The sequence below is a fragment of the Ictidomys tridecemlineatus genome, chromosome 4 (genome assembly GCF_052094955.1).
Source record: "Ictidomys tridecemlineatus isolate mIctTri1 chromosome 4, mIctTri1.hap1, whole genome shotgun sequence".
In the NCBI taxonomy this organism is placed as follows: Eukaryota; Metazoa; Chordata; class Mammalia; order Rodentia; family Sciuridae; genus Ictidomys; species Ictidomys tridecemlineatus.
In genome coordinates, this window is record NC_135480.1 from 31612172 (window position 1) to 31639068 (window position 26897).

Sequence of the window (26897 nt, forward strand, 5' to 3'; positions counted from 1 at the left end):
GTACTAAATAATAAAAAATCAAAATAAAAAGAGCTGGAGATGTAGTTCAGTGATGGAACACTCTTTTGGCTTCATTGCCAGTACTGGGAAAAAAAAGTTTTAAGGGGTAATATGCTTGCCTCAAGTAATATATTAAACATTGAGAATTTGTTAAACAACAACAACAACAAAAACCTTCACAACTGAACTACAGTGTTTACATAGAATGCAAGCCCTACTAGGTGAAAGATAGATACAACATTGTACATTGTTTTGATAATCTGCAGTTGTTGTTCAGATTTAATTCATATGATAGCATATTTCACAATATGCTATTATATGAGGAAGAAGAATATTTAAATGAAATAAGCAATAAATGCTTACTTAGAATAAAGTTTATTTACATATATAAAAAGTGTATTGAACAGGAAATTCATTAAAACAAAAACACAATTAGATTTTAGGAAAAAATATGTTCAAAAGAAAGGATTGCTCTTTTAAGGTAATGAAAATACAGATATATTTGTACTGGATTACTTTAAACTGTTAAGCTGTTAAAAACATTTTTAAACAAAAAATGTTGGAGGAGCCAGGCCCATACCTATAATACCAGCAACTTAGAAGGCTGATACAGCAGGATGTCAAGTTTAAGGCCAAATCTGGCAATTGAGCCAGACCCTGTCTCAAAATTAAAAATAAAAAGGGCTGAGATGTAGCTCAGTAGTAAAGTACCCATGGGTTCAATCCCCAGTGTACATTGAGAGAGAGAGAGAGGGTGGGGGGGGGGGAAGAGAGAGAGAGAGAGATAGGTTGGAGGAAATGTAATTCAGAAGGTTGAAGGCATCAATATATGTCATACATGTTCCAAAGTGACCATATAGACAGGATATTCAATTAAAAAAATTATAGAAATGCTAAACATTCCTTTAATAGTATAAATGTCATATATATTTAAAATCAAATTAATAGCTAATAAAATTCAAATAAACAAATCAAACTAATAACAAATAAAATTCAAATAAAACAAAAACAATATGAATAATATATAGAGGTTTTGTCAAGCATTAACAAATCATTTAGCATTAAAAGTCTCTTCTAGCCGGGCGCAGTGGTGCATTTCTGTAATCCCAGTGGTTCAGGAGGCTGAGGCAGGAGAATCCTGAGTTCAAACCCAACCTCAGCAACAGCAAGGCACTAAGCAACTCAGTGAGACCCTATCTCTAAATAAAATACAAAATAGAGCTGGGGAGGTGGCTTAGTGAGCGAATGCCCCTGAGTTCAACCCCCAGTACCCAAAAAAGTCTATTCTACATATAAGAGTATACATATATATAAATTTTCTGAGAAATAGAAAAAATTGTTTAGAATATTAAAGGGAAATGGGAAATCAAAGATACTGAGGACAGTGTCCCTCACTTCGTGTGTGTGTGTGTGTGTGTGTGTGTGTGTTACGAGTACTGAACCTAGGGGAGCTTTACCACTAAATTATGTCCCCAGTTCTTTTTATCTTTTAAGACAGAGTCTGACTAAATTGCTGAGGCTGTTCTTGAACTTGTGATCCACCTGTCTTAGCCTCCCCAGTTGCTGGGATTACTGTGTCCAACTCTTTTGTGTTGTTTTTGTGTAGCTGAGGATCAAATTTAGGTTCTTGTATATGCTACACAAATGCTCTACCACTGAGTTATGTCCCCAGCCCTACAGTTTTTAATTATTCTGAGAGTTCTCCACATTTGTCTGTATTCACTCAGAAGACACATTAATAGATGCAAAGTTTTTCACATAATTTGTCCTTTTTTACATTTTCAAAAGAGAATATTCTATGTAAAATTATCTATCTTACTAACCTTATAAATGTGTATTTGTCTTATTCAAGTCCAATTCTCCTTTTGTTTCTTTATTCCATTCATTTTCTGATTGTGATAAAGTGGAAAACTTATCTAACTATATATAAAACCTCAAGTGAAAATAGATTTAATGGTTAGCACTAATCAATAACCTGGGGAAGCATAAACAAAACAGGTCAATTAAATCAAACAACAATTTTACCAGATATACCACAGACACAGAAAGAAGTGAATGAAACAGATATACATCAGGGGTTTTATGTTGAGATAGTTCCCTTTCCATCATTATAAGCATACGTCAACAATGGTTCTCTCACATTGACCTTTTATATTTAAAGTATCCTGATCTCAATTTTGGAGGCTCTAAAATGCCAGTGACTTCACAATCACAAGAATTTATTCTAGATTCATTCAAGTCAGAGCATCCCGTTTGCACTAAATGATGGCAGTTGATATCTGTAGGCTGCTGTTGGGACAGGGTGGGGTTGTCACAGACTGTGAAGCTAGCTTTGCAGTTTGACTTTTGGGAGTCAGTAGAAGTAAAGGAATTCATGGAACATTTCAAATTACAATTCAGTAAAAGAAACACACATTTTATATTTGTATTTAACCCAAATATTCCTCACACTTATGTAAAAACAGTTATACATATACATGTGATATGTGTACTTATGTATGTCTATGTGAGAAGTGCTTGTAAATTTTTCTCATGGATTTAGAATTAATTAACAAGATCCCTGGATTATAATTAGAAGCAATGTAATTCTATAGGCATGAGTTGGGACCTGAAAAGTGTACGTACTCAATTTAAACCCAGCTCTCAAGAACTTGTTGGATTTTAGGCAAGTTATATCTTAGTCTGATACTTATTCTTTAAAAGGTTACTGGCAATCTTAACTTTGCTCACTTCGTATAAAGGGGATTAAAATAAGTGTAAAATGTATAGTAACAAGGGCTGGAGTGTAGCTCAGTGGTACAGCGCTTGCTTAGCATATGTGAGGCACTGGGTTCGATCCTCAGCACCACATTAAAAAAATAAATTAAAAAAATAAAGGTATTGTGTCCACTTACAACTAAAAAAAATGCATAGCAACAAGACAAAAAGTGCTCATGTAAAGTCAAGATATGACTAATAGAATATATTTTATAGGTAATGTGGGTGGCTTAATGAAACATTTTCCTAATTAAATCTAAATGTTGCTAGATGATTTATTTGTAATAAGCAACTAAACAGACTCTGAGCATCTACAAGGATAATTTAACAGTGCCTAATAATTAAGGTCTTACTTTTATTTGTCTTAATGAAGATCATGCTTTTATAAAAGAGAGACACACATATGAACTGTAATATGATACATATTTTCTAAACATTTAATTTGGAAGGAATTATCAAATGCACATGGGTTTGAAGTCCCATCTCTGTAAAAATTATAAAATAAAGTAATATTTTATAAATGATTTTAAATAATAGGAAAATGCAATGCCTGCAAGAACATAAAGAAGAGAATTTTCTGTTTTAATTTTTAGGAGTATGTTATTTCTTTTCTTTCTTCCTTTTTTAAAAAATACTTTTTTTGGTTGTTATTGTAGATAAATGCAATTTATTTTATGTGGTGCTGAGGATTGAACCCAGCGCCTCATGTGTGAGAAGCAAGCACTCCACCACTGCGCCACAACCCCAGCCCTCTTTCTTTCTTTTTTTTTTGGCGGGGGGTACCAGGGACTAAACCCAGGGGTGCATAGCCATTGAGCCACATCCCCAGCCCTTTTATTTTTTATTTTGGGACAGGGTCTCATTAGGTTGCTCATAGCCTTGCTAAATTGCTGAGTCTGGCTTCAAACCTGTGATCCTCCTACCTCAGCCTCCCTAGCTGCTGGGATTGTAGGCATATACCACCACACCTGGCAGGAGTATATTTCTTGACCTCTTACAAAGAGGAAACAAATTCACTTATGCATATATACCTACCCATATAAATTAGGACACATATATACCAGAGATTTATAACTTATACTAACTTATACTCTGCTAGATTTGTGTGTGTGTGTGTGTGTGTGTGTGTGTGTATGTGTGCTGGGGATATAACTCAAGGTCTTTGGTAAATACTAAGCACAGATTCTATTTTGAACTATATCCCCTACCCACTATGCAACATTCTTAGGGAAAAACTGGTTATATACATAATTAAAATAGACATAAAGTACTGGTTAAAATTATTACATATGGTGTCTTTCTTTTGTGTTCAGACATATTAAAAGATGCAAGGGAGGAAGTGGTAGGTCCTGGGGAAATAGCTTAGTTGTAGAGCCTGTGCTTAGCATGCACAAGGCCTATCTTCAATATTCAGCACCAAAAAAAAAAAAAAAAAAAAAAAAGACAAGATATAAGGGTTTTCTGGCAAATTTAATTATTATTATTTTAATAGTTAAATACTTTTTCTAGATTCTCAAACTACTATTTATATTTTCAAGAGATTGAATGATGTAGATGTAGATTTTTTATTAAGGCAGATAGGGTATCTTCTCATCAGGAATGAGGGCAATTTTATCAAGTTCTAGTCCTAGGTTAGAGGATTATTTATTTGAAACCATAACAACTTTTATAAATCCTTGCCATTGCAACGCTGTACCATATGAAGAACTAAATTGTATCAAACAGTATTTCTACTGACCCCACTCCTGATAATAAAACATGACTTATAATAAGTATTAAGAACTAATACCTGCATAATAGTAGGCAATAATTTAAAATATAAAACCAGTGTTTATGTTAAGGTCACAAATTTATATTAAAATGTTGAATTCTGTGAAGTATTTCCACTTCCTCTCACAAAAAAAAAAATCCTAATAGTGGGTTCAATATCATGACTTGGGATAAGTAATGACTAGAAATTCTTACTTTTTAAAATATTCAACAGAAGAAATCTACAACTTTTATCTGGACAAAAGATACTAACAAAGATGTTTTTTTTTTTTTTTTTTTTTGTGGTGCTAGGGACTGAACCCAGGGCGTTGTGCATGCGAGGCAAATAACTCTACCAACTGAGTTAAATCTCCAGCCATTAACAAAGATTTTGAACCTTTAAAATATATATTATTTAAAAGTGCTTTCTTATTAATTGTGAGAATTATAAATCAAATTCTGTTTCTTTTTCTCTCTCCCTTTTTTGCAGGGTGGGGAAATCTAACCCAGGGCTTCACATGTACCAGGCAATTCTACCACTGAGTTACATACTCAGCCATTTTTTAAAATTTTGTTTTGAGATACCTCACTAACTTGCTCAGGCTGGTCTCAATCTTGTGATCCTCCTGCCTCTGCCTCCCCTGTAGCTGAGATTACACGTGTGTGTCACCATGTTGCCCTTGGCGCCAAATTCTCTTATCAAGCTGATGACAATCACTTTCGGGTCCAAGATGCAAATGGAACTGTGGTGTGGTTCATAGTGCTTACTCTTCCTTTATTCTATGCAGTTTGTCATAAAGAGCTGAATCTTTTTTGGTTCAGGGAGAACAAACCATTCAAATAGCATGGGTTTCTTATGCCGAAGTGCAGGGTGTTCTTAGTGAGACGGGAGTGACATAGACTTTTTAAATACCCTAAATCCTCTTGCTGGCCCAGGATATGGTGGTGGTGGTGAAACACTGAGTTTTCTGGTCAGTGCCATTGCCTGTTCATAAGAAGGCAGTCCTGTGTCCTCCAAAGAAGTTGGTGACGATGATAAGACAGCTTCCTCAGGTCCTCTGAAAATGATGGAGGGAGTGTGTCTGCCCCTTCTGGCATAGATGGCTGGAGAACTAAACAGAGAGATAGTGTTTAGGTCTAGGAAAGGCAGCATTTTTGGATTAATATGATTAATATTAAAAAATAAATATTTTCGGGGCTGGGGATATAGCTCAGGTAGTAGCATGCTTGCCTGGCATGCTTGAGGCACTGGGTTCGATACTCAACACCACATAAAAATAAAATAAAAGATATTGTGTCCACTTAAAGCTAAAAAAATATTTAAAAATTAAATATTTTGATAAATGCTGAACTCAATTTATTAATATAACAACTGTTTTATAGTTTACCCATGACTCTGAAAGAGTCTTGGTATAGGAAAAGACCAAGTCAGACATGGTTTGAAACTTGACAGTCATTTCATAGATATATGAATCAACTCAAACTACCTGTTTCCTCCTCTCTAACATGGGGATAGTAAAAGCTACAGCAGAATTGTTTTGTGAAAACCCAGGAGGATGTTGTATATATATATAGCTTCTAGCAGTGTCTGGCACACTTAGTAAGAATCCAAAATGTGTGAATTTTCTTTCACTCCCTCTTCTCTGAAAATTTTCTCAAAAGTATGATGTGATGCCAAATCGAGGCTTTGTTGAGGGGGACAACTCAAAGCCAAGGAAATAAATGCCACAGAAATAATCACAATGGCTGATATCCTCCTTTGTCTTCTGTTCCCTCCTACCTGTACCTCCATACCTCCAAGACAGCAGTACTTCCTTCATGTTGCCCTCTTCCTTAAAAGTCTATCTGCAGCCTACTTGCCACTGAATCCGGTTCAGACTCCTGAGCCTCCTCTTGAAAGCCTCCCTTATTCTGGTCTTGCTTTAGTTTTTACAGATCTCTGCTCTTGCTGAGTAATTTCTTGATACTACCCTGTGTTTGCAGCAAATTCTTGAGCCCTTCTCTATGTTTTCACTGGTATTGATCCTTTTCTTAGAATTGTGTTTTCCCCTTCCACTAATCTATATATATATATTCCCCCCCCACACACAGGAAAATAAATACATAAATGGCTTGGTTCAGTCGACCATTTTCACAAAACCTTGCCTGTCAATGGAAGTTGCAACATGGGTCTGGTGTTTTAAACCTATGGTTTTCTCTTCCCATTGTGAATTATGAAATGAAATGTAACTGAAGCATTAAGAAGTAAATCTGTTTAGATTATAAAGTTGGCTGTCTATAAAGTACCCTTACATAAGTTAACCTCCTATAGTTACGGCTAATGAGATAATTAAAACTTAAAGTCAATATTGACCTCTAGTCAATGTTTACAGTAGACTTCCCATTAAGACACAGACAATTTACAGAGAACTTTCTCAAGCTAAGTCAGCCAATTGGTTCTTTAAGACACCTTTTCCTTTTGAAGGTAATAATGAGATTTGAAATTGGAGGGAAAGAGAAAAATTGCAGAAAGAAGAAAAGCAAAAGTCTGTGTAAATCTAGGAGCTGGATAATCAGCCCTTCAATAGTTGAGAGGCAACTGAGAGGATCACAAGTTTACTTAGAGGGCTCAACACAATTCCTCCTCCGTCAGAAGTCTGGAATGCACTCATGAGAGGTCAGTCACTTGCCACATTCATCAGCTTACAATGAAGAAGTTCTGTGTGTTTGCTTACAGGGGATGGGGTAGACAGATATTTTATTCTAACAAAAATTTTCCATGTTGACTTTCAAAATTTAATACAAAGAAGCAGTGCACAGTGGCTCACATCGGTAATCCTAGCTACTTAGGAGGCTGAGACAGGAGGATCAAGTTCAAGGCCATTTGGACAACTTAGGAAGACTCTGTCTCAAAATAAAAAATAAAAAGTTCTTGGGATGAAGCTCAATAGTAAAATACTCTTGGGTTCAATCTCTAGTACCAAAAAAATAAAAATAACAAACAAACAAAAAACTATAGAAACTATGTAATGATTACATCAGTCATTAAATACTAGCTAGTGTTTTCTTACACTTCATATATCTTATGTGATTAAAATCAGAAAGTATGCACTAATAATATCTTAAAACTGGAATACCATATTACGCCTCTTTTCTTCCACAAAATACAGGAACCAAGAATGGAAAAGATTTTAGAATTTTCCATTTTTTGGTATGTTTTACACAGAGGCAAATTTTTCTGACCATGATCTTTTTTAAAAAATTGTTTTTCTTTCTCAAGTATTCTCTTCCCTTCTCACTACTTTCAGCCTTGTGAAATACAGAAAGTGAACAAATGACTCTGCTAGAAGAATTTCTTGGGACAATAAATGCAAAGCACTTTAGTATTTCAAAGTTAGTATTTAAAAGAGCTCTTTAGTATTTAAAAGAGCATTTCTAGTAAACCTAGCTTGAAATGTCCTCTAGAACTCAACAGTTCAGAGGATCAGACACAATGGATGAAAAATTATTTGTATACTACATGGTATTACACTAGACTAACGTTAACTAACCTTACTTTTAAAAGGAGATATCCAGGGTTTTATATTTCACAATGACATATACAGAAGACATGCCATAATCATGCCACCACTTAACCCCCCATGTGATGCTTATTTATTTATTTATTTTAAATGAGGGTCTTACTATGTTCCCTAGGCTGGCCTTGAATCTGTAGGCTCAAGTGATCCTTCTGCCCCAGTCTCTCAGGTAGCTAGGACTACTAGAGCAGCACTTTGCCTAACCTCCCCATGAATTTGAATTCTTTTTCTACCCTCATGCAGGAAAAAAATTATAAATATTTCTGGGTTTTTTAAAAAAAAGGAACAAAATAAGGAAGACAGAGTGGTGTAGAAAAGTAGAAAAATAAAGCAGAGAGAAGAAATCATCAAGCACGAAGACACTGAATAATGCATGTGCTATCATAGATAACCACAGACCTTGAATGATTTTTTTTTTTTCAGTGTTGGAGATGGAACCCAGGCCTGGCACCTGCTAGGCAAGTGCTCTACCACAGAGCCACACCCCTAGCCTGAATGCAGTTATTAAACATGCGGACATATAAGAGCTTTTCATTTAAAATTTTTTTTTTTAGTTGTAGATGGACACAATACCTTTGTTTTATTTGATGTGGTGCTGAGGATCAAATCCAGTAATTCACACATGTCAGGCAAGCGCTCTACCATGGAGCTACAACTATAGCCCTAAGAGCTTCCCCCCCCCCCCGAAAAACATTATGAATGGGGTAGGAGAAAAGGAAAGATAGATATCAAGAAGAATCTCCAAAGACAAATTCTGCCCATATTTTAATTAACCTGTGGATCCCCCTAGCTGGTGAAAAACCCACAGTAAATAAAATCTTGGTCAAAAGTCCTAGAAAATGAAAAGAATTTATTCATTTCCTATATACTGAATGAGGAAAATTAACATAGGTCTTCAGCTTAAAGATAGTGGCTTAAGAAAAATTAAACAAATTCTTCCTTACTTTCTCTCACTTCTGAAATTTCTACAGAATTTATAGACACAGACTTCTTAGTCCATGCCCATAGGTCATATAATGCCTCAGGGAGTTTTCCAAGAATTTCAGCGTGGGGTAGAATTACAATTTATGGTCCTTCTTTTTCTGCCCTCCTTGCTGGCTCCTCCTCTTTTTTCTGCATACTTAGTGAGGGCATCCTGTAAGACTCTGTCTTTTCCCTTCTGTCCTTTAATTACATTCAGAGAACTTGCCTATTCTCACAACTTCAACTGTCTCCTCTAATACATGAATCTTAATTCCACATCTGTTGCGTTAAGCTCTTACTCTTTTTTCCAGTTTAAAAAAAAAATGTGGTAATACCTATTTATCATAAAATTGCCATTTTAACATTAAATTTTTTTTGTGTGTGTGATACTGGGAATTGAATTTAGGAGACCACAGAGATTGAACTCAGAGAACCACAGAGCTATATCCCTAGCCATTTTTATTTTATTTTGAGACAGAGTCTTGCTAAATTGCTGAGGCTGGCCTTGAACTTAGAATCCTGCCTCAGCCTCCTAAGTAGCTGGGATTTCAGAGGTCACCATCACACATGACATGTTAAACTTTTTTTCTTCTTCTTATTTTTTGTAGTACTGGGATTGATCTCAGGGGCACCCTACCACTGAGCTACATCCCCAGACAAGGTCTCCTGAAATTGCCAACATTGGCTTCAAACTTGTGATTCTCCATTCTCAGCTGGTAGAGTGCCCTGAGTTTGAGCCCCAGTGCCACACACACACACAAAAAAAAAAAAAAAAAAAAAAAAAAAAATTAGGGAGAAATGTATCTTTTCTATTTACTAATTTCATTTAGTTCTACAATGTAAAAAAGTTCTTAGCTATATCCTCAACCCCTTTTTATTTTTTGTTTTGAGACAGGGTTTCACTAAAGTACCTAGGCTGGTTTTGAACTTGTGATCCTCCCACCTCCACCTCCTGAGTTGCTGGAGTTACACATTGTGCCACTGTGTCCAGCTTCTCTAAAAATTAATAAAAGTAATATCTGTTGAAGAAGTTTTAAAGTAGTTTTTTTTGTCTCAGCTGTGTGAATCACTTTAAAAATTATTTCCATTGCTATGAAAGCATCTATTAATATTGGAGATTAGGGTCTTCACGAAAATTTTAACATATTAATAGTGGAGATTAGGATCTTCAAGAAAACTTTTAATCCTACTTTGTGCCAAGAAAAGCACAAATTAATTGCATTATGCAATTTAATTTAATTTTTTTTCCTGTTCTGGATAGCAAACATGGAACCATGTGAAAGCTAGATAAGTACTCTAACACTGAGCTAAACCCCCAGACCTAAAAAAGAAAACTTAAGCAGTTAAACATTTTTTGCTATTTGCTTTAATTAGCTGATTTTTTTTTTTTTTTTTTTTTGGTACCAGGGATTGAAAACTCAGGGTTTCTCAACCACCGAGCCACATCCCCAGCCCTATGTATTATATTTTATTTAGATATAGGGTTGCACTGAGTTGCTTAGGGCCTTGCCATTGCTGAGGCTAGCTTTGAACTCTCAATTCTCCTGTCTCACTGCCAACCCACCTCCCCCCCCCCCCAAGCCTCTGGGATTACAGGCATGCACCACAGCACCTGGCCTGCTTTTTTTTTTTTTTTTTTTTAACAGTAATTGCCAATAAAATTTTAGAACCATTATATAATTACATGTTTTTTAAAAGATCTTCACCTATTTTCTAAATCCAAGAAATTTAACACTGATACCAATTTATTTTTCTGGTCCAGGATCACACATTGCATTAATCATCATATCAACTACTTCAATTTGGAACAGTTATTTTCTTAGTTTTTCTTTGTTTTTCACTACAACAACAGTGGTATTTTTGAAGATTCAGGTAAGGGGTTTGTAGAATTTAAATTTGATTTGATAGGGGTTGAAACTTAGACTTAAATTAGAAGATGAAGAATCTTGTAAAACAAACAAACAAACAAAAAAACAAACAACTCTGGGGCTGAGGTTGTGGCTTAGTGGTAGAGTGCTCACCTAACATGTGTGAGGCCCTGGGTTAAATCCTCAGCACCACATAAAGATAAATAAATAAAGGTATTGCGTCCATCTACAACTAAAATGTTTTTTTAAACTGTATATTTTTTTCTTTTGAAATATATAAGTAATATATTGAAAAAAAATATATACACACACACACACACACACACACAATTCTATTAGAAGAATACAGAAACAATGCTTATTTTTCTGAAAAGATAAATCAAATGACTAAGTTACCATAAAAAAGCACACTTGGTCACAATCATGAGCTTATTCACAAAATTTGTGACTATGCATATATAAGCATCAATCTAGAATAGCCTGCTTCTTCTGAATAATGTCGTCTCTACCTACTCATGCATACTTACTGGAAAGATAATCAGTGCCTCTTAGTTCAATAACAATAATGAGGTTCTATTGTACAAATAATTATGGGTATGAATATTTATCAAACTTTATTAATGTGCTATTATCTTTAATTGGTAAGAATTTTGTTTTATTAATCTATACTTAATTCAAAGAATCAATAAAAAGAGTTATAAAAAGCCAGTTATTCTGTTTCTTTGTGGGAAGCCACATAGGTCTATTAAGTCTGACTCAGAATAAACTACAGAATTTTTTGCTTCAGGAAATAATGTGGGGACACAGGTGTCTGCCTCTGGCTTCGAAGGAACTATTGAAAAATCAAGGTAACATTATGACATTTCTTATATTCTTTTGAAGCATGTTAGAAATAGCATCGTTAAATTGTTACTGTGTTGCTAAATTAAGCCACCAAACAACTGTGAGACTAGAGAAGCTTGGGACATGACAATTAAATGTATTACCATGACTGGATCCAAGAGCATATTGCCAAATAGCTAGAAGAGAGGATTTGGAGCAGAAAGAGGACACTAATGGAAAAACTAGTAAAATCTAAATAAAGTCTGGAGTTTACTTAGTAGTAATACACAAATGTTATTTTATAGTTTTGACAAACCTACTATGGTAACATGATATGGTAACAATGGGGGAAACTGGCTAAAGGATATATGGGAACTCTACTTTTTTTGTAACCTTCCTGTGTATTTGAAATTATTCCAGAATATAAAGTTTATGTAACAAAATAGGCAGCTCTTTGTTTCATTTTAAAATCGCAATATAGAATGTGCAAAAATGAATCAAGTATTTTTATTTGGTACTTACCCTGGATATGGTTGCCTGTTACACTTAGTAGTACAAAGATAGTAACCAAGTAATCCAAAAATAACCAAAAATACTCCAGCAGCAATTAATCCAGTCAGAAGGCCCATAACATCAATTTTCTCTCTGTTACCATCTTAAAAGAAATCATAAAAATAATATAAATACAATACTTGAAATGCATCATCTATGATTTCAACAATTTTAACACATTATTAAGCATCTAATCATTGATACTGATTTCTTTAAAAAAGAATTTGTGCTAGAGAACCTACCTGAACAAAATTTTAAATGATCTTTCATTTCTCTTTGTTTCTCAGTCTCTATTTTTTCTTTTTCTTTCTTTCTTTCTTCTTTTTTTTTTTTAATGGAGATTGAACCCAGGGGTGCTTTACCAGTGAGCTACAGCCTTTTTTTTTTTTTTAAATATTTATTTATTTATTTATTTATGGTACTGGGATTGAACCCAGCGGTGCTTGACCACTGAGTCATACACCAGCCCATTTTAAAAATGTTTTATTTAGAGAAAGAGTCTCACTAAGTTGTTGCTTAGGGCCTAAGATGCTGAAGCTGGTTTTGAATTTGCAATCCTCCTACCTTAGCCTTTAAGCCATTGGGATTACAGGCATGTGCCACTGTGCCTGGCTTTTATTTATTTTGTTTTTTTTGGCAGTGCTGGGATAGTATCCAGGGCCTTGTACATGCTTTGTAAACATTCTACCATTGAGCTACATCTCCAGCGCCTGTTTATTTTAAATAGGTCACATTAAAATGATAACATCCAATACTAAGTGGGATAAACATTCCTTGTGCAAGTACACATTTTGGTATTAACTACTAAGATACATTCATTAAGCAACTTGGTGTAGCAATACAATATAGTATTCTATAGGGTGATGTTACCTGTAGAAAGAATGATATCTATTTGAAAAAATGGCAAAATATGTGTTTGTGTATATAAAAATCAGTCAAAAGTGGCTTGAAGAATAAAGGGGAGGGAAGAATAGGAAATCTTGGTACAAAATTATAGCAAGGAGGAATAGGTAATAAATTCTAATGTTCTGTATGGCACAGCAAGGTGACTATAGTTAAAAATTTATCATATATTTTAAAATAGTTAGAAAAGAGGATTTTGAATATTATTAATAAGAAATGACAAATGTTTGAAGTGATAGATATGCTTAATATCTTGATTTAATCATAATGCATTGTAGACATGTATTAAGATATCACAGTGTATCCCAGAAATAGGTACAATTATTATGCATCAATTAAAACAATTTTAGAAGGCAGTTAAGAAAGATAAGACAAAGCATTTCCTCTTTCTAAAAGGTACTTAGTTCTACTTAACAATCTTTTTTTTTTTTTTTGGTCCTGGACCTGGGGATTGAATATAGCCTTTCACAAGCTAAGCAGGTGCTCTACCATAAACCCCAGGTCTATCCAGCAATCTTAATTTTCTTAACGTTAGTATTCCATCCACTTGTAATGGTTAAAAAAAAAAAAGGAAGAAAACTTTAAAATAGTTTACTACTTGAAACCAAAAGAGTATTCTGTGCAAGTCTTGACTTAGCTGAGCTGTTTAGAACAGCTTTAAGCCCATTATCTCATTTCCCTAATATCTCACCAAACTTGATTTTCAATGTGTAAGTAGATGAATGATGAATGTAGCCTTCTCTGTCTCAGATAACCCAACATATAATTGAGAAATCTTTCTTGGATTTACAAGGTATGTATGCTGAGCAATAGCCAAACTCAAACAATGAAAATTAAAGTATATTATAATAGAGAGAGGGCAAGGAAAACATTAAATTTTATCAATTCTTACCTTACCTGATTTTGTGGCTGGTCCTTTAATTGAATATTCCTGCCAAAATGTCATCTAAGAAAAAGATAAAATTTCCAAATTTATGTAATTTATTATCATTTCATTTGCTCCCAATGACCCAAACTAGGGGTGGTAAACACTTGGCATGTGCCACAGGTAAGACACCAGCACATTCAAGCCGGAAGGTGTAACTCACTCAAATTAAAGCACTATTCTCCAGGACTGTCACTGTGTCTGCTTAATTGGTTAAAGAACCAGGTCCACTCTCCACCCTCTAAATCATGCCTTGCTTTTCTCCCTTACTTGCTTGGGGCCCTGACTAAGGCATTTGAGTAAAGGCACCAAGGGTGGAGATTAAGTCAGTGAACCCATTATGGTGTTTGGAAAGGGCCTGAATTCTTCTATTGTAGGGGGCCCACAGTTTGCTAGGAGATTTTATTGAGAGGTATTTATTGACTTGGAAAGACATCCCTGAGACAGTTTAAGTTCCATAGTACTTGAAAGAATAGAAGTAAATTTTAAGGAACCAGGGGTTGGGGTTGTGGCTCAGTGGTAGAGCGCTTGCCTAGCACGCATGAGGCCCTGGGTTCGATCCTCAGCACCACATAAAAATAAATATACAAAGTAAAGGTATTGTGTATAACTAAAAAATAAACATTAAAAAAATAAATAAATTTTTAAGGAAGCAGGATAAAATTAGAAAATGGGTTTAAAATCCCAACAAGCACAACTGTAAAGCATATTCTTCGTTTTCCCACTTTAACAGATGTGGTAAATACTTACAGGAAATGGGAGGCTGAGCACAATTATAGAAGAATAAAGAACAAGGTTTTATTGCTCCCTGTCTTTGAAGGATACCTTGGGAGGTTCTTATTGAGTTAAAAAAAATATCATAAATGCTTGAGGAAGAGGAAAAAGAGCTGGGGTTATTTAACCTACAAAAGTAAAGAATTAACATTCCTTAAGATAACAGGCACAGTATTATCTATGTTATCAAGATTAACAGAGAAGATTATTTTTTGTACCATAGATTGAATACCAGGGTGCTCTACCACTGGACTATACCCTCAGCCCTTTTTGTTATTTATTTATTAAACTCTTTTGGTACTAGATTGAACTCAGGGACCCTTTACCACTGAGCTATGACCCTATCGCTATTTTGAGAGGGGGTCTTACTAAATTGCTGAGAGTCTCTCTAGATTGCTGAGGATGGCCTCAAATTTGTAATTCTCCTGCCTCAGCCTCCCAAGTGGCTGGAATTACAGGCTCAGGCCATCCTGTCCAGCTTTTTTAAAATTTTCACTCAGGGTCTTGCTAAATTGCCAAGACTGGCTTTCAACTTGGAATCTCTTGCCTCAGTTTCCCAAGTTGCTGAAATTATAGGTGAGTGCCACTGTGCCCACATTACAGATAGGATTTAATTATATTTTAAGGTGGAATTTCTAAAAAGATTTCCTTTAAATGACACAGATAAACAAAAAATAAACTCCTGAATGCAGGGGCTACATATTATGTATCCTCAGTGCTAACGAAACATCTGATATGTAGTAGAATGTTAATAAATACTAATCAAAAAAGAGTAAGATATCTAGGGAAAAGTTCTGAGTTTTAAATAACTGAAGTTTGAGTCAGAGCACTAACTCAAGTAATATCTTTTTTTTGTTTGTTTTCGGGTGCTGGGATTGAATTCAGAGCCTTGTGGTTGCTAGGCAAGTACTCAGCACTGAGATATCATTCCCAGCCCTCAAATAAGATCTTGAAGTTTAATTTACTCCACTCTGAGATTGTTATTGAGTATAATAGACATTACACACACAAAAATCACAGCATAGCCCATAACCTGCTAATTACTATAAACCCAGGTAATTAAGTATAGAGTCAAGTCTCAATAGGGTAATTAGCATTTTAAGGAAGTAGAAAGAGATAACAGGTATACAACCTTGATTTTGTTTAAAGCATAAAATCTATAATGACTGAAAGTGCTACTTTCATAAGTACAGTTTAATAACTTTCCAGCTAATTAACATCATCAACCAAATTACCGTTTTATCGTCATCCACAAAAATTTCTCTGGCTTCCTCATAATTACAAAGTTCTTCAATGCATTCTCTTTCTAGGTCACCAGGAGTGAAAAGCTCCAAATCAAATCTGTTATATAGGAGGCGGCGATGTATGAAAAAGTTTGCTTCTTCTTTTGATGTAAAAACTAATGAAGGAACAAAAAAAGATTTCAGACATTGATAAGCATAAGGCAGAAAATTTCTGTTTCAATTGTAGAAAAGTAAAGAGATCTCTTCTGTGTTTAAATTATACCAAATTTCTTGTATGGCTTTAAAAATCTGACTTTAAAATAATAGCACCAGTAAGAATGATTTCTGATAAATATGAAATATAAAAACTAACATGATTCCAGAAAATACTTGGCTTAGTAATATCCAAAATTATTAGTATAAATGAAAATTATTCAAATATCACTTTTCCCTTCACACAATTACTTTCCAATAAATGACAGATCACACTATTCTATTTCCAAAGGCTGGTTCCCCTATTATCTTGATTAAGAAAAATTAGTGGGGTATAATAGACAAAGAAATGGACTGAGAGTGGGAAGACAGATTCTTGGTTTTGACTGGTTTGAGCTTTTGGCTTTGTATACTGGGATTAGGCATTTATATCTCTGGGCTGGCATTTCCTCATTTGCAAAATTGGGAATTGAATTAAATAATCACGATACCTTTTAAGTTCTAAAATTATAAATTAATACTTTTATCTTAAATACTTCTTATTCAAGCTTATTTTAAATCTTATAAAATTATGGACTTCTAAGTTATTAAAATAAGTTAATTATATAATTAATTAAAAGACATTCAGCTTCTGCCAAAGGAGTGACTCCTTTTACCCCACCCCAAAATATGTCTGCAGTGCCTTTGGGGACACCATCTATATTTGCAGGGAAGGTCAATAGTAAACATAAAGGTCAAAGCACAGATTGACACAAAACCAGAACATTCCATCATGGTAGCATTTTCAAAACTCACAAACTTTAAACTCATTCTGGAGTCAAACAAACAAGGTTCAAGTGATTTTTGCTCCAGATCATATTAACTAGACTGGAATTCAGAAATTTCTAACAACTACATCAAAATGATTAAAAGAACTTAAAAGTGATGACACTTCTCAATGCTAACCATTACTGCAGGAAGAATATATTAAAGTGGGCAGTCAGAAGATAGTTCCTGAGAAAGCATGGTCTGGAAAACCAATATTAATTTGTGAGTGACCTCAGGTAGGCCATTGATTCTTATCCTTTTGAGAATGGTCATATCTTGCCCTTATTATTTTTCTACAAATTAATTTTCTATCCAAACAGGTCTGAATCTTCTGGAGCTGTTTTGTTCAATACAGTAGACACTGGCCATTTATGGCTACTGAGTACTTCAAAAGTAGCTAGTCCCGCTGGGTGTGCATGCCTATAAATTCCAGCTACTCAGGAGGCTGAGGCAGGTAGATCACAAGTTTGAGGACAGTCTCAGCAAATTATGAGACCCCGTCTCAAAATAAAAAATAAAAAGGACTGAGGATGTAGCATAGTGGTAGAGTACTCCTGGGTTCAATTCCTAATACCAGAGGGGACAAAAAAGACAGTCTGAATTGACATGTGATTTAAGTGTAAATACACAGAGGATTTCAAAGACCTACTGGGGTTAAAAAAAAAAAAAGGAATGAAATATCTCAATATTGCTTACACTTTGAAATAACATTTTAGATATTGGGTTAAATTAAATACATTATTAGATTTATGTCATCTATTTCTTTTACTTTTAAAAAGGTGTCTATTAGAAATTTTAAAATTATTTATGTGGCTCACATTGTATTTATTTTGGCCAAGCACTATTCTGGTGTGTCAATTTCTATGTCATAAGTAACATATGGCTATTGGAACTAAGGGGGAAGCTAGGCTCGAATAATGGGTTTTATTCTAAATAATGGGTTTTATTCTAAAAGTGAAACAGACTCCCACTGAAATATAAGGGCAACTTCCTCATACTGAGAAATAAAAATTCCAAATTATTTTAACTTCTAAACTTCTTCATACTAAAATAAAGGCTGAAGAGTTGCCCATTACCTCCAGACATCAAGGAAGCCAAGATTGATGAGTTCTCCTTTAGCTTAAATCTATATGTTTATTTCCTGCCCTATATCCCACTTTACCTCCTCTTCTTTTATTTTTTTAATTATTAATTTTTTTATTTATAGATGGACACAATACCTTCATTTTATTTTATTTATTTTTTAAATTTTTGTGTGGTGCCAGGGATCAAACCCAGTGCCTCATGCATGCTAGGCAAGCGCTCCACCACTGAGCCATAACCCTGGCCCACCTCTTCTTCTTTTATAAAAGCTTTCCTTGCCCTTGAGTTCCTGAAGATGGTGATTTGAGAGTAAATCCCCTCTATTTTCCTTCAAAGCTGGCTTAGAATAAACCTATTTTTCCTGTCAGTTTGATTCCCAGGTGTTTGTGGAGCATGAGTAGTTTCTTGCCCCAGAATGGTAATGGAAGGGGGATGGAGGAGTTAGTGTGATTAAATAATTCCGTTCTTTCTCCTTTGTCTTCTTGTAGATTTTATGTGTTCAGCAATGAAAGCACAGAATGAAAAAATTTCCAAGCCTCTCAACCCTCATTGGAACTCCTACAATGGAATTCTAGTGGTCTCCTTGTTCCTCTGTACGCAGATGTTAAAACAATAGCCAGAGACATCTATCAATCTAGATTGATGGATCAATCAATCTTATTGGAGACTGATCCCAGTGCCTCTCTAACCACTGAATTACATGTCCACCTCACCTCTTTTTATTTTTTATTTTGAGACAGGGTCTTGCTTAGCCCATGCTGGCCCGAAACTTGTGATCTTCCTGCCTCAGCCTCCTAAGTAGCTGAGATTATAGGTGTGGACCACTGCACCTGGCTAGAGAATCCTTTTAAGAGACATAGTTTGACCTTTATTTTGTCTTTTTTTTTCTATCTTTTGAATGTTTTTTATTAGAGCATATAACACATAGTATTTGTGTTCATCCTAACAAATCGTACATACATGGAATTTGCTTACAGTTCATGTTTTCCCCCCTTTTATCCCCTTCTCCCTCGCTCTATTTTCCTTTTTGCACTCTTTTGGTCTTTCATTCATTTATTAATTCATTGATTGATTGATTGATTGATTGATTTTGGGAGCACTGGGAATTGAACCCAGGAATTCTTAACCACTGAGCCACATCCCTAGCCCTTTTTTATTATTTATTTATTTTAAAATTGGCAATTTAGTTAAAACTTTTCAAAGTCACAAAATAGTAAAAGGAAAGATCAAAAGAAGACAGCTATAAACATATTACAGAGTACCTCTCAGAACCTGGCTGAGCCAAGTGCTCTGGCATATGACTGTCACTTTTCTCACCCTAGGCCAGTCCCAGGGTTCCTCTAGTGCTGGCCCTAATGGAAGGCTCTGCTGCCCCAAGACAGCGTTCTGCTGGCCTGCAGAAACTCCTGGGAGCAGTGGGCATTTTCACTATGGTTCCATGGGTGTACACATTTGTCAAAACCAACCTACATGCTTAAATTTAATGTTCATTTTCTTTTTTTTTATTTAGCTACACATGACATTACAATGATCTTGGCAATTCATACATTTGAATCATTGGGGTATAATTTCTCACTTTTCTGATTGTACAGACTGCAGAATCACACTGGTCATAGAGTCACCTATATACATACAGTGATCATAATGTCTATTCTATTCTGCTGCCCTTCCTATCCTCCCTACTTCTCCTCTCCTCTCCCATCATTTCTCTCTATCCAATCTAATGTGACACAATTTTTTTTCTTTTTCTCATCACAACATCATACATGTATTCTGTATAATGATGAGGGTCTCCTTCCATCTTCCGTGCAACTCCCCTTCTCCCTCTTTTTCCCTTCCACCTCTCTTCCCTATTTAGTGGTAGTCCTCTTCTCATGCTCTTCCTTCCTATCCCATTTTGAGTCACCCCGCTTATATCAGAGAAGACATTTGGCATTTGTTTTTTAGGGATTGGCTAACTTCACTTAGCATAATCTGCTCTAATGCCATCCATTTGCCTGCAAATGCCATGATCTTGTTATTTTTTAGTGCTGAGTAATATTTCATTGTGTATAAATGCCACATTTTTTAAATCCATTCATCTATTGAAGGGCATCTAAGTTGGTTCCACTAATGTTCATTTTCTTTAAAAAGATTTTTTTAAATTGTAGATGGACACAATACCTCTATTTTATTTATTTACTGTTTATTTGTTTATTTAAAAACTCATTAAGTGATATAATTTTTGTGAATTTTTATATCTCTGTTTCATATTACAATAACATTTAAAAGATTGCAAATATTTATGTGTATACATTAACTCTCTTTAATGTCTATATGTGCCTGGTTAACATTTTATGATGAAGAGAATCCATAACATAACATTAATAATACTAATAATCATTCTATGTACCTGATGCTGTGTGCCAAAGCTTGAGGTATTCCTTCAGGCAAAAAGCTTATAACCATAAATCCTATTTATCTAGTTATTTTCCAGCCAGCCAAGAACCCCATACTTTATTCTGTGTCTATTTTATTTATTTTATTTTTATGTGATACTGAGGATGACGGAACCCAGTGCCTCACATTTGCAAGGCAAGTGCTCTACCACTGAGCTAAAACTCAGCCCCTAATTTTGTCTTTTAATAAATCTGTTTAAAAAAGATTATGGTCTATAAAAAGCCCAACCCTTTGGGGTTGGAGTAGTGGCTCAGTGGTAGAACACTTGCCTGGCATGTGTGAGGCCCTGGGTTTGAACATCAGCACCACATATAAATAAATAAATAAAATAAAATAAAAAATCCATTGACAACTAAAAAAAAAAAAAGGCCCATTCCTTTTTAAATTTTCTATTTTGAGACAAGGTCTTGCTAAATTGCTAAAGCTGGCTTTGAACTTATGATTTTCCTGCCTTAGCCTCCCCAGCTGCTGGAATTAAAGTCATATGCCACAGCACTTGGCTGTTCTATTTATTTTTGATTGGCTCTTTCTACTTATATGTAAAGGTGACATTCCCTGTGGTATATTAATATATGCACACAGCATGATTTTTTTTGTGTGTGTGCTGGGAATCAAACCCAGGGCCTTGTGCACGCAAGGTAAACATTCTTCCAACTGAGCTATATCCCCAGCCCCACCTAGCATTATTTAAAAATTTTTTTAAATAATTATTTTTCAGTTGTAGTTGGACACAATACTTATTTTTAATGTGGTGCTGAGGATCTAACCCAGGACCTCGAATGGGCTAGGCAAGCTTTCTATCATTGAGCCACGACCCCAACCCTGATTTTTAAAAATTTATTCTGCATCTCCTGTTCCTCCTCTCTCCCTTGCAATTTCCTACTCTCCTGGTTCCTAGAGCTTTATGATATCTGATCCTCCCTGCTTTGTTTCCTTTATTTTGCTCCTTCTTCCATATACAAACACTCAACCCTCTACTTTGCTTTTAAAAAACCTAAAGACAATCTTGCCTCCCACAGAATAAAAGCCAAAGCCCTTACAATGGCCTAAGGCCCTATGCAATCAGAGCCTCAAGCTGTTTCCCCTCTGACCTTATCTTCTACCACTTTCCCTCAAGTATTCTGTGGTCATCACTCCATGCTGGCTTCCAGCACACTTGGTTCTCTCCTGCCTTTGTTCTTGCTCTTTTCTTTGAATAGATTTTTTTTCTTTCAGTTTGCCCTCACACCTCAGAATTTTGTTCACTGTTACCTTGAATCCCCATCCCTATCCACCTACCTCAGAAACTCCCTGTCCATATTCTGCTTTTCTCCATAGTATTAGCACCATCTGGTGTACTATGCGCTTCACTTACTCTGTTAGCACTCTGTTCTCCCCAGAGATGTAGGTGCCTGGCACATAGAAGGTACTCCCCCAAAATAGGATCAACAAACTCAGATTTCCTATTGTGGGGAGAAACTCTTGGACCTAAACTCAACTAATGGAAACAATTCATAGATATAATCTGGTATTACTCAACTTGGATAGGTTTAAAGTATTAGATAAGTGAAGAAGCAACTCGCAGCTTGCTCAACTTGGTTATATTTACTGCATAGAATCTAATTTCAGAAAGGAGAATAAGAAATCTACTACTATATTGCTCCTTTTCAGGAATGTCCTGATCTTTGCCTTTTTTTTTTTTTTTCCTCCCCCAGTACAGGGGATTGAACCCGGGGTCTCATACATGCTAGGCAAGTGTTCTACCACTGAGCTACATCCACAGCCTTTTTTATTTTGAGGAAGGATCTCAATAAATTAACCAAGCTGGCCTTGAATTTGTAATCCTCCTTTCTCAGCCTTAAGTAGCTGGGATTACAGGTGTGTGACCCTTGCCCAGCTAGAGCTATTTTTAAACTTGAAAATAAAACAAAAACGAGGGTGCCATAGACATTTTAATTTCTCTTTAAATTATATTTATACCAATGTGATGAATGTATTTACGATTAATCAAAATATTATTGTTAATACTGTATTAACTGTGTCTTCTGGGGGGCTGATATTTGCCACTTCCTTATGTGAGAGTACTGTTTCTGTCAGTGGCTAAACTTAGAGTTCACTTTCAGTATCAGGTCAAATTTTTTCCTAAATCAAGAAAAATAATGTCCTTTGTCATTCGGAGTCTAAGTAACACTTGAATTTGTTTCTAATTGGAAAGAAGAAAACTTCCCTACCCCTGGATGCCCTTGGCTCCAAGTGAGAACCCCTATTCTCCCCTTGACTGCAGCTGAATGAAGTACTGGTCTTTTGCATCTGCTTTCTTAGGATTCTCTTCCCTTCTCTGTTTCTCATATATTAGACTCTCCTAAGAGACTGTCTATGCATTTCACTGTTATAAATCCCTCCACCCAAATATTCCACTTCTCTTCATCTCTTCTATCACCCCATGTTTTCTAAATAAGTTCCTTTTAAGTGATTTCATCTCCATTCTAAGAATTTATTAGAATTTAGCTGGAGGAACCTGTCCCCTGCTTTTCAGTTGTAGTAGTATTTCTTTATTGACAAATTTACTTTTTACAGTTTCAGTTTACTAGGATCAACCATGGCCTGAAAATATTAAATGGATAATTCCGGAAATAGACAATTATTATCAGTCACTGTGGGTTCAATGATGAAATCTCCCCCTCTTGCTCAGTCTTGTCCATAATTTGAATCATCCTTTGTTTAGAGTGTCTACACTGTATACATTACCTGCCCATTAGTAACTTAGTAGCCATCCTGGTTTTCAGATCAACTCTTGTGGTATGCAGTGCTGACATACAGGGTTCAGTACTGAGATTTCAAGCATCTACTGGAAGTTTCGGAATGTATCGGGGCAGAGAAAGGGAGACTCCTCTAGCCTTCACACCTCCATTTATTATGTCCTGTTTTAGATGGAAAGCACTCTCCGTGTATCATACAACTCTTTCCTAGAGCAAGGTTACTGCTTTTCACTCCCAGGGTTCTCTGTCTCTACTTCTGTTACAAAGCTTTTGGAGATTATCTGTTTATAACCTGCCTCCCCCACCAGACGAAGAAGGTATCCATGGCAGGGATTACAGTACTTCATTTCTATATCTCCAGCACCTAGTATAGGGCCTGGTGTACTATGTATTCATAATGTAGTTGTCTTTTCAAATATTTAGGATCCCCCATTTTCATTTCCCATAGACATCTGTAGTTCTCCACACTCAAATATGATTTCTAAATTCCTTCCATAATTTTGATGGCCTTCGAAGTGACTTTTATGCGTAATCATGTGAATGAATGGATATCCTCATAATCATTCTGGGGTGTATCATCTGGTCCTACTGAGTATAGGCCATCAACTTTATATATGGATGGACTTACATATGGTGTGACTTAGAGAGTACCAAGAAGGATCTCTTTCTTTCCAAAATCTTTCCCTATCCCATCAGGTAGCCTATATAAGTGCCTAGAATTTTGTCATTAAAATGTTATTCCTTTAGGTTAAAGGATTGCCCTATCTTAACACACACACACACACACACACACACACACACCTGTATTATTATTATTAATTTTTTTAAAGAGAGAGTGAGAGAAGAGAGAGAGAGAGAGAGAGAGAGAGACAGAGAGAGAGAGAGAGAGAGAGAGAGAGAGAATTTTTAATATTTATTTTTTAGTTCTCAGCGGACACAACATCTTTGTTGGTATGTGGTGCTGAGGATTGAACCCGGGCCGCATGCATGCCAGGCAAGTGCGCTACCGCTGAGCCACATCCCCAGCCCACACCTGTATTTTAATAAGACAGGAACAGATCCTTCTCAAATGAAAAGTTGTGAGTAGGACCTGATGAGATGTGATAAGGGACAAGAATATGTGGAATAGTACATAGTGCTGGCACTGGGTGGGGAAGCACAATGATTATACAAGGAGAAGGATGCGGACACCCAGAGGAATTTTTTTTTTCTTTTCTGGTTTTGCTAGGTTAGGCTTTTAACCTGGCAAGAACTAATCTGATTATGGCGAAGGTAAAATGCAGACTTCTAGGTTAGGGAGCACCAAATCTAATCTCTCAATCATCTGCCTTTATCAAGACAATTAGACGTTTGAAAGAAGGAAAGGACTTGGGATATCATTCTGTCCCATCATTTTACAGAGGAAGATATTCAAGTCCAAAGGGATTAAGTGCTTTGCTCAGGATCTCATAACAAGTCCAGACAAGGTGGCTGAGGGAGAGTGGCATAGTGGTAGAGTGCTTGCCTACCCTGCATGAGGCCCTGCATTCTATCCCCAGAGTGCAAAAACAAGTCCCGACTAAAGCCTGGACTCTCTGTCCACCTTTCCTAGAAGAACAAATAATTGTGCTTTTTATAATTGCCATATAGCTTGGGGCTGGGGTTGTGGCTCAATGGTAGAGCGCTCGCCTAGCATGCATGAGGCACTGGGTTTGATCCTTAGCCTCACATAAATATAAAATAAAGATATTGTGTCAACCTAAATCTAAAAAAAATAAATATTAAAAAAATTTGACAGGTAGCTTCATCTAGGAAAAGGAGAGTTAAAATAGGCTTTCCATTCAGTTAGCCACAAACCACATCTTAAAACATATATTTATCAAAGGAAACATACATTTGTATACACTTTAAAGAACATGAAAACCCACATTACCAAATAAGCCACAGATTAAACTAAAGGATAGTTTAATACTTCCAAGGTTCGAGGGGCCATGTAATTTCAAGCACCACACTTTCTCGTTAGAGATCTGTAATATGCAGCTCCAGTTTCCAGGAGAGTTTTCTCGGAAATTGCGGTCATTCTTACCTTCTTCTCCGGCATGCCTCGTATCCTTTAGATTTCTTGTGCAATGAGGAAATGCGAAGATAACTACGGGAAGTTGGCTGAGTAGAATCAGAAGTGTAAACATAGTCTGGCAACTGTCAAACAAACTAAACAAATAAAAAACAAAAAAACACATCAAAAAAGCCCCAAGCTCAGCACTTCAAGTTTCAGTGTAACTGAGTCACCGACCTGTTGTACTCAAAGCCACCGCGCGACTGCGCCCCACGCGCAGTTTCGGTCGTCCGGACCCTACGCCCTCCGGGAAAGTGCCCCTGCTGGGAGTGCCTGGAGATAAATGCTGCGCCCCATAATTCTCCGAGGGCAAACAGGACCCTTGCCCGGACAACCCCTCCGCTTTGCATTGGAATCTGCCCAGTGGGTTCAGCCCCGGCACCTGTATCTCCCCGGGTAACCTCTCCCCCGCTCCCCAACCCCTGTCTCCGGGCCCCGCACCTGTATTCCCCGGCACATGTTCCAACAGTCTCGGGGCCAGAGCCCTGTTGCTTGGTGGTCCCTGAGATCGCTGGACCCTCTGTCTCTGGCGCCCTCTTAAACCTCTGCGACACTCCGACTCTCGCTCTCCACGGTGCCCGGGTGGCCCCAGCGAGTACACAGAGGAGGCGCCTAGAGTGCGCGGAGGAGCGTTGTGGGTGGGGAAATTTGCGCGCCGCGAGTTCTTGCGTAGGCCCTGGGAGGCCGCCGACGCAGCAGAGGAAAAGCGAAGACGCGTCTACCTGGAGAGCACCTGGCTGCGCCCCGCCTCCCGGGGCTGGCTTACCTGCGGAGGGCGGGTCTCCGGTTGGCGTCTCCAAGGACGTCTCTCAGCAGCTGCAGCTTCTGTTCCGAGCCCTGGGCGAGCCGGGTCTCTGCTGCCAGCTGTGGCCCCGCCTTGGCGGCGCGGGTGGCAACTTTGGGACTTGTTTCTAGACTCTGTCCTGTGTGGAAATGCAGGAGAGCATTTTCGTTCCCAGCGCTAAACAGAAACGGCCTCAGGGCGTCAGGATGCTTATCACTTTGGGTTGCATTAAGCTAGAGTTCGTGGTTACCTTAGGTCAACTGTTCTCAAAGGGTGGTAAAGGGACGAGGACAAAATACTCATTAGAGGAAATAGTTTGTTAGTGATATGAAAGGAGAAGTGACCTTAAAATTAATAGATTATTTTAGTTCTCAAATAGTGGTTCTCCTTTCAAGCGATCTCCAGGATCAAAATTATTTCCAATGTGGTATCAACATGATTTGCATTTTCACTTTCGAGAGTGTACAATGGAAATTTCCAGAGCCTATTTGACATGTGATGACATATCACTGCTAATTAAAATAACTGGAGGTATAGCAGTTTCTGTAAGGGTAGGTTGAAAGTATCAACATGTATATTTTATGGGGAGATTCATGAAACTCGTAGAAATTAATAAAATTTGCTTGTTCTCAGTACTTCTGTACT

At 36.5% G+C, this 26897-nt stretch overlaps 1 protein-coding gene and 1 non-coding gene across 3 annotated transcripts; one reads left to right on the forward strand and one right to left on the reverse strand.

The window, feature by feature from the left end:
• Nucleotides 1–356: 356 nt before the first annotated feature.
• Nucleotides 357–26435, reverse strand: Prrg4 (proline rich and Gla domain 4). Of its 2 annotated transcripts, none has more exons than XM_040284547.2 (6): nucleotides 26235–26435; nucleotides 25439–25563; nucleotides 16106–16269; nucleotides 14069–14117; nucleotides 12239–12371; nucleotides 357–5618 (listed from the first exon to the last, which is right to left on the reverse strand). In XM_040284547.2, the coding sequence occupies exons 2-6, from the start codon at nucleotides 25539–25541 to the stop codon at nucleotides 5384–5386; spliced, it is 684 nt and encodes a 227-aa protein (XP_040140481.1). In that variant the 5' UTR covers nucleotides 25542–25563; nucleotides 26235–26435; the 3' UTR covers nucleotides 357–5383. The 2 variants fall into 2 exon arrangements, with proteins under 2 accessions (XP_040140481.1, XP_005327497.1); XM_005327440.5 differs by lacking the exon at nucleotides 26235–26435 and adding an exon at nucleotides 25910–26044.
• Nucleotides 14598–14670, forward strand: Trnaa-agc (transfer RNA alanine (anticodon AGC)). The gene has a single exon. It is a non-coding gene; the product is annotated as a tRNA-Ala (tRNA).
• Nucleotides 26436–26897: the final 462 nt, after the last annotated feature.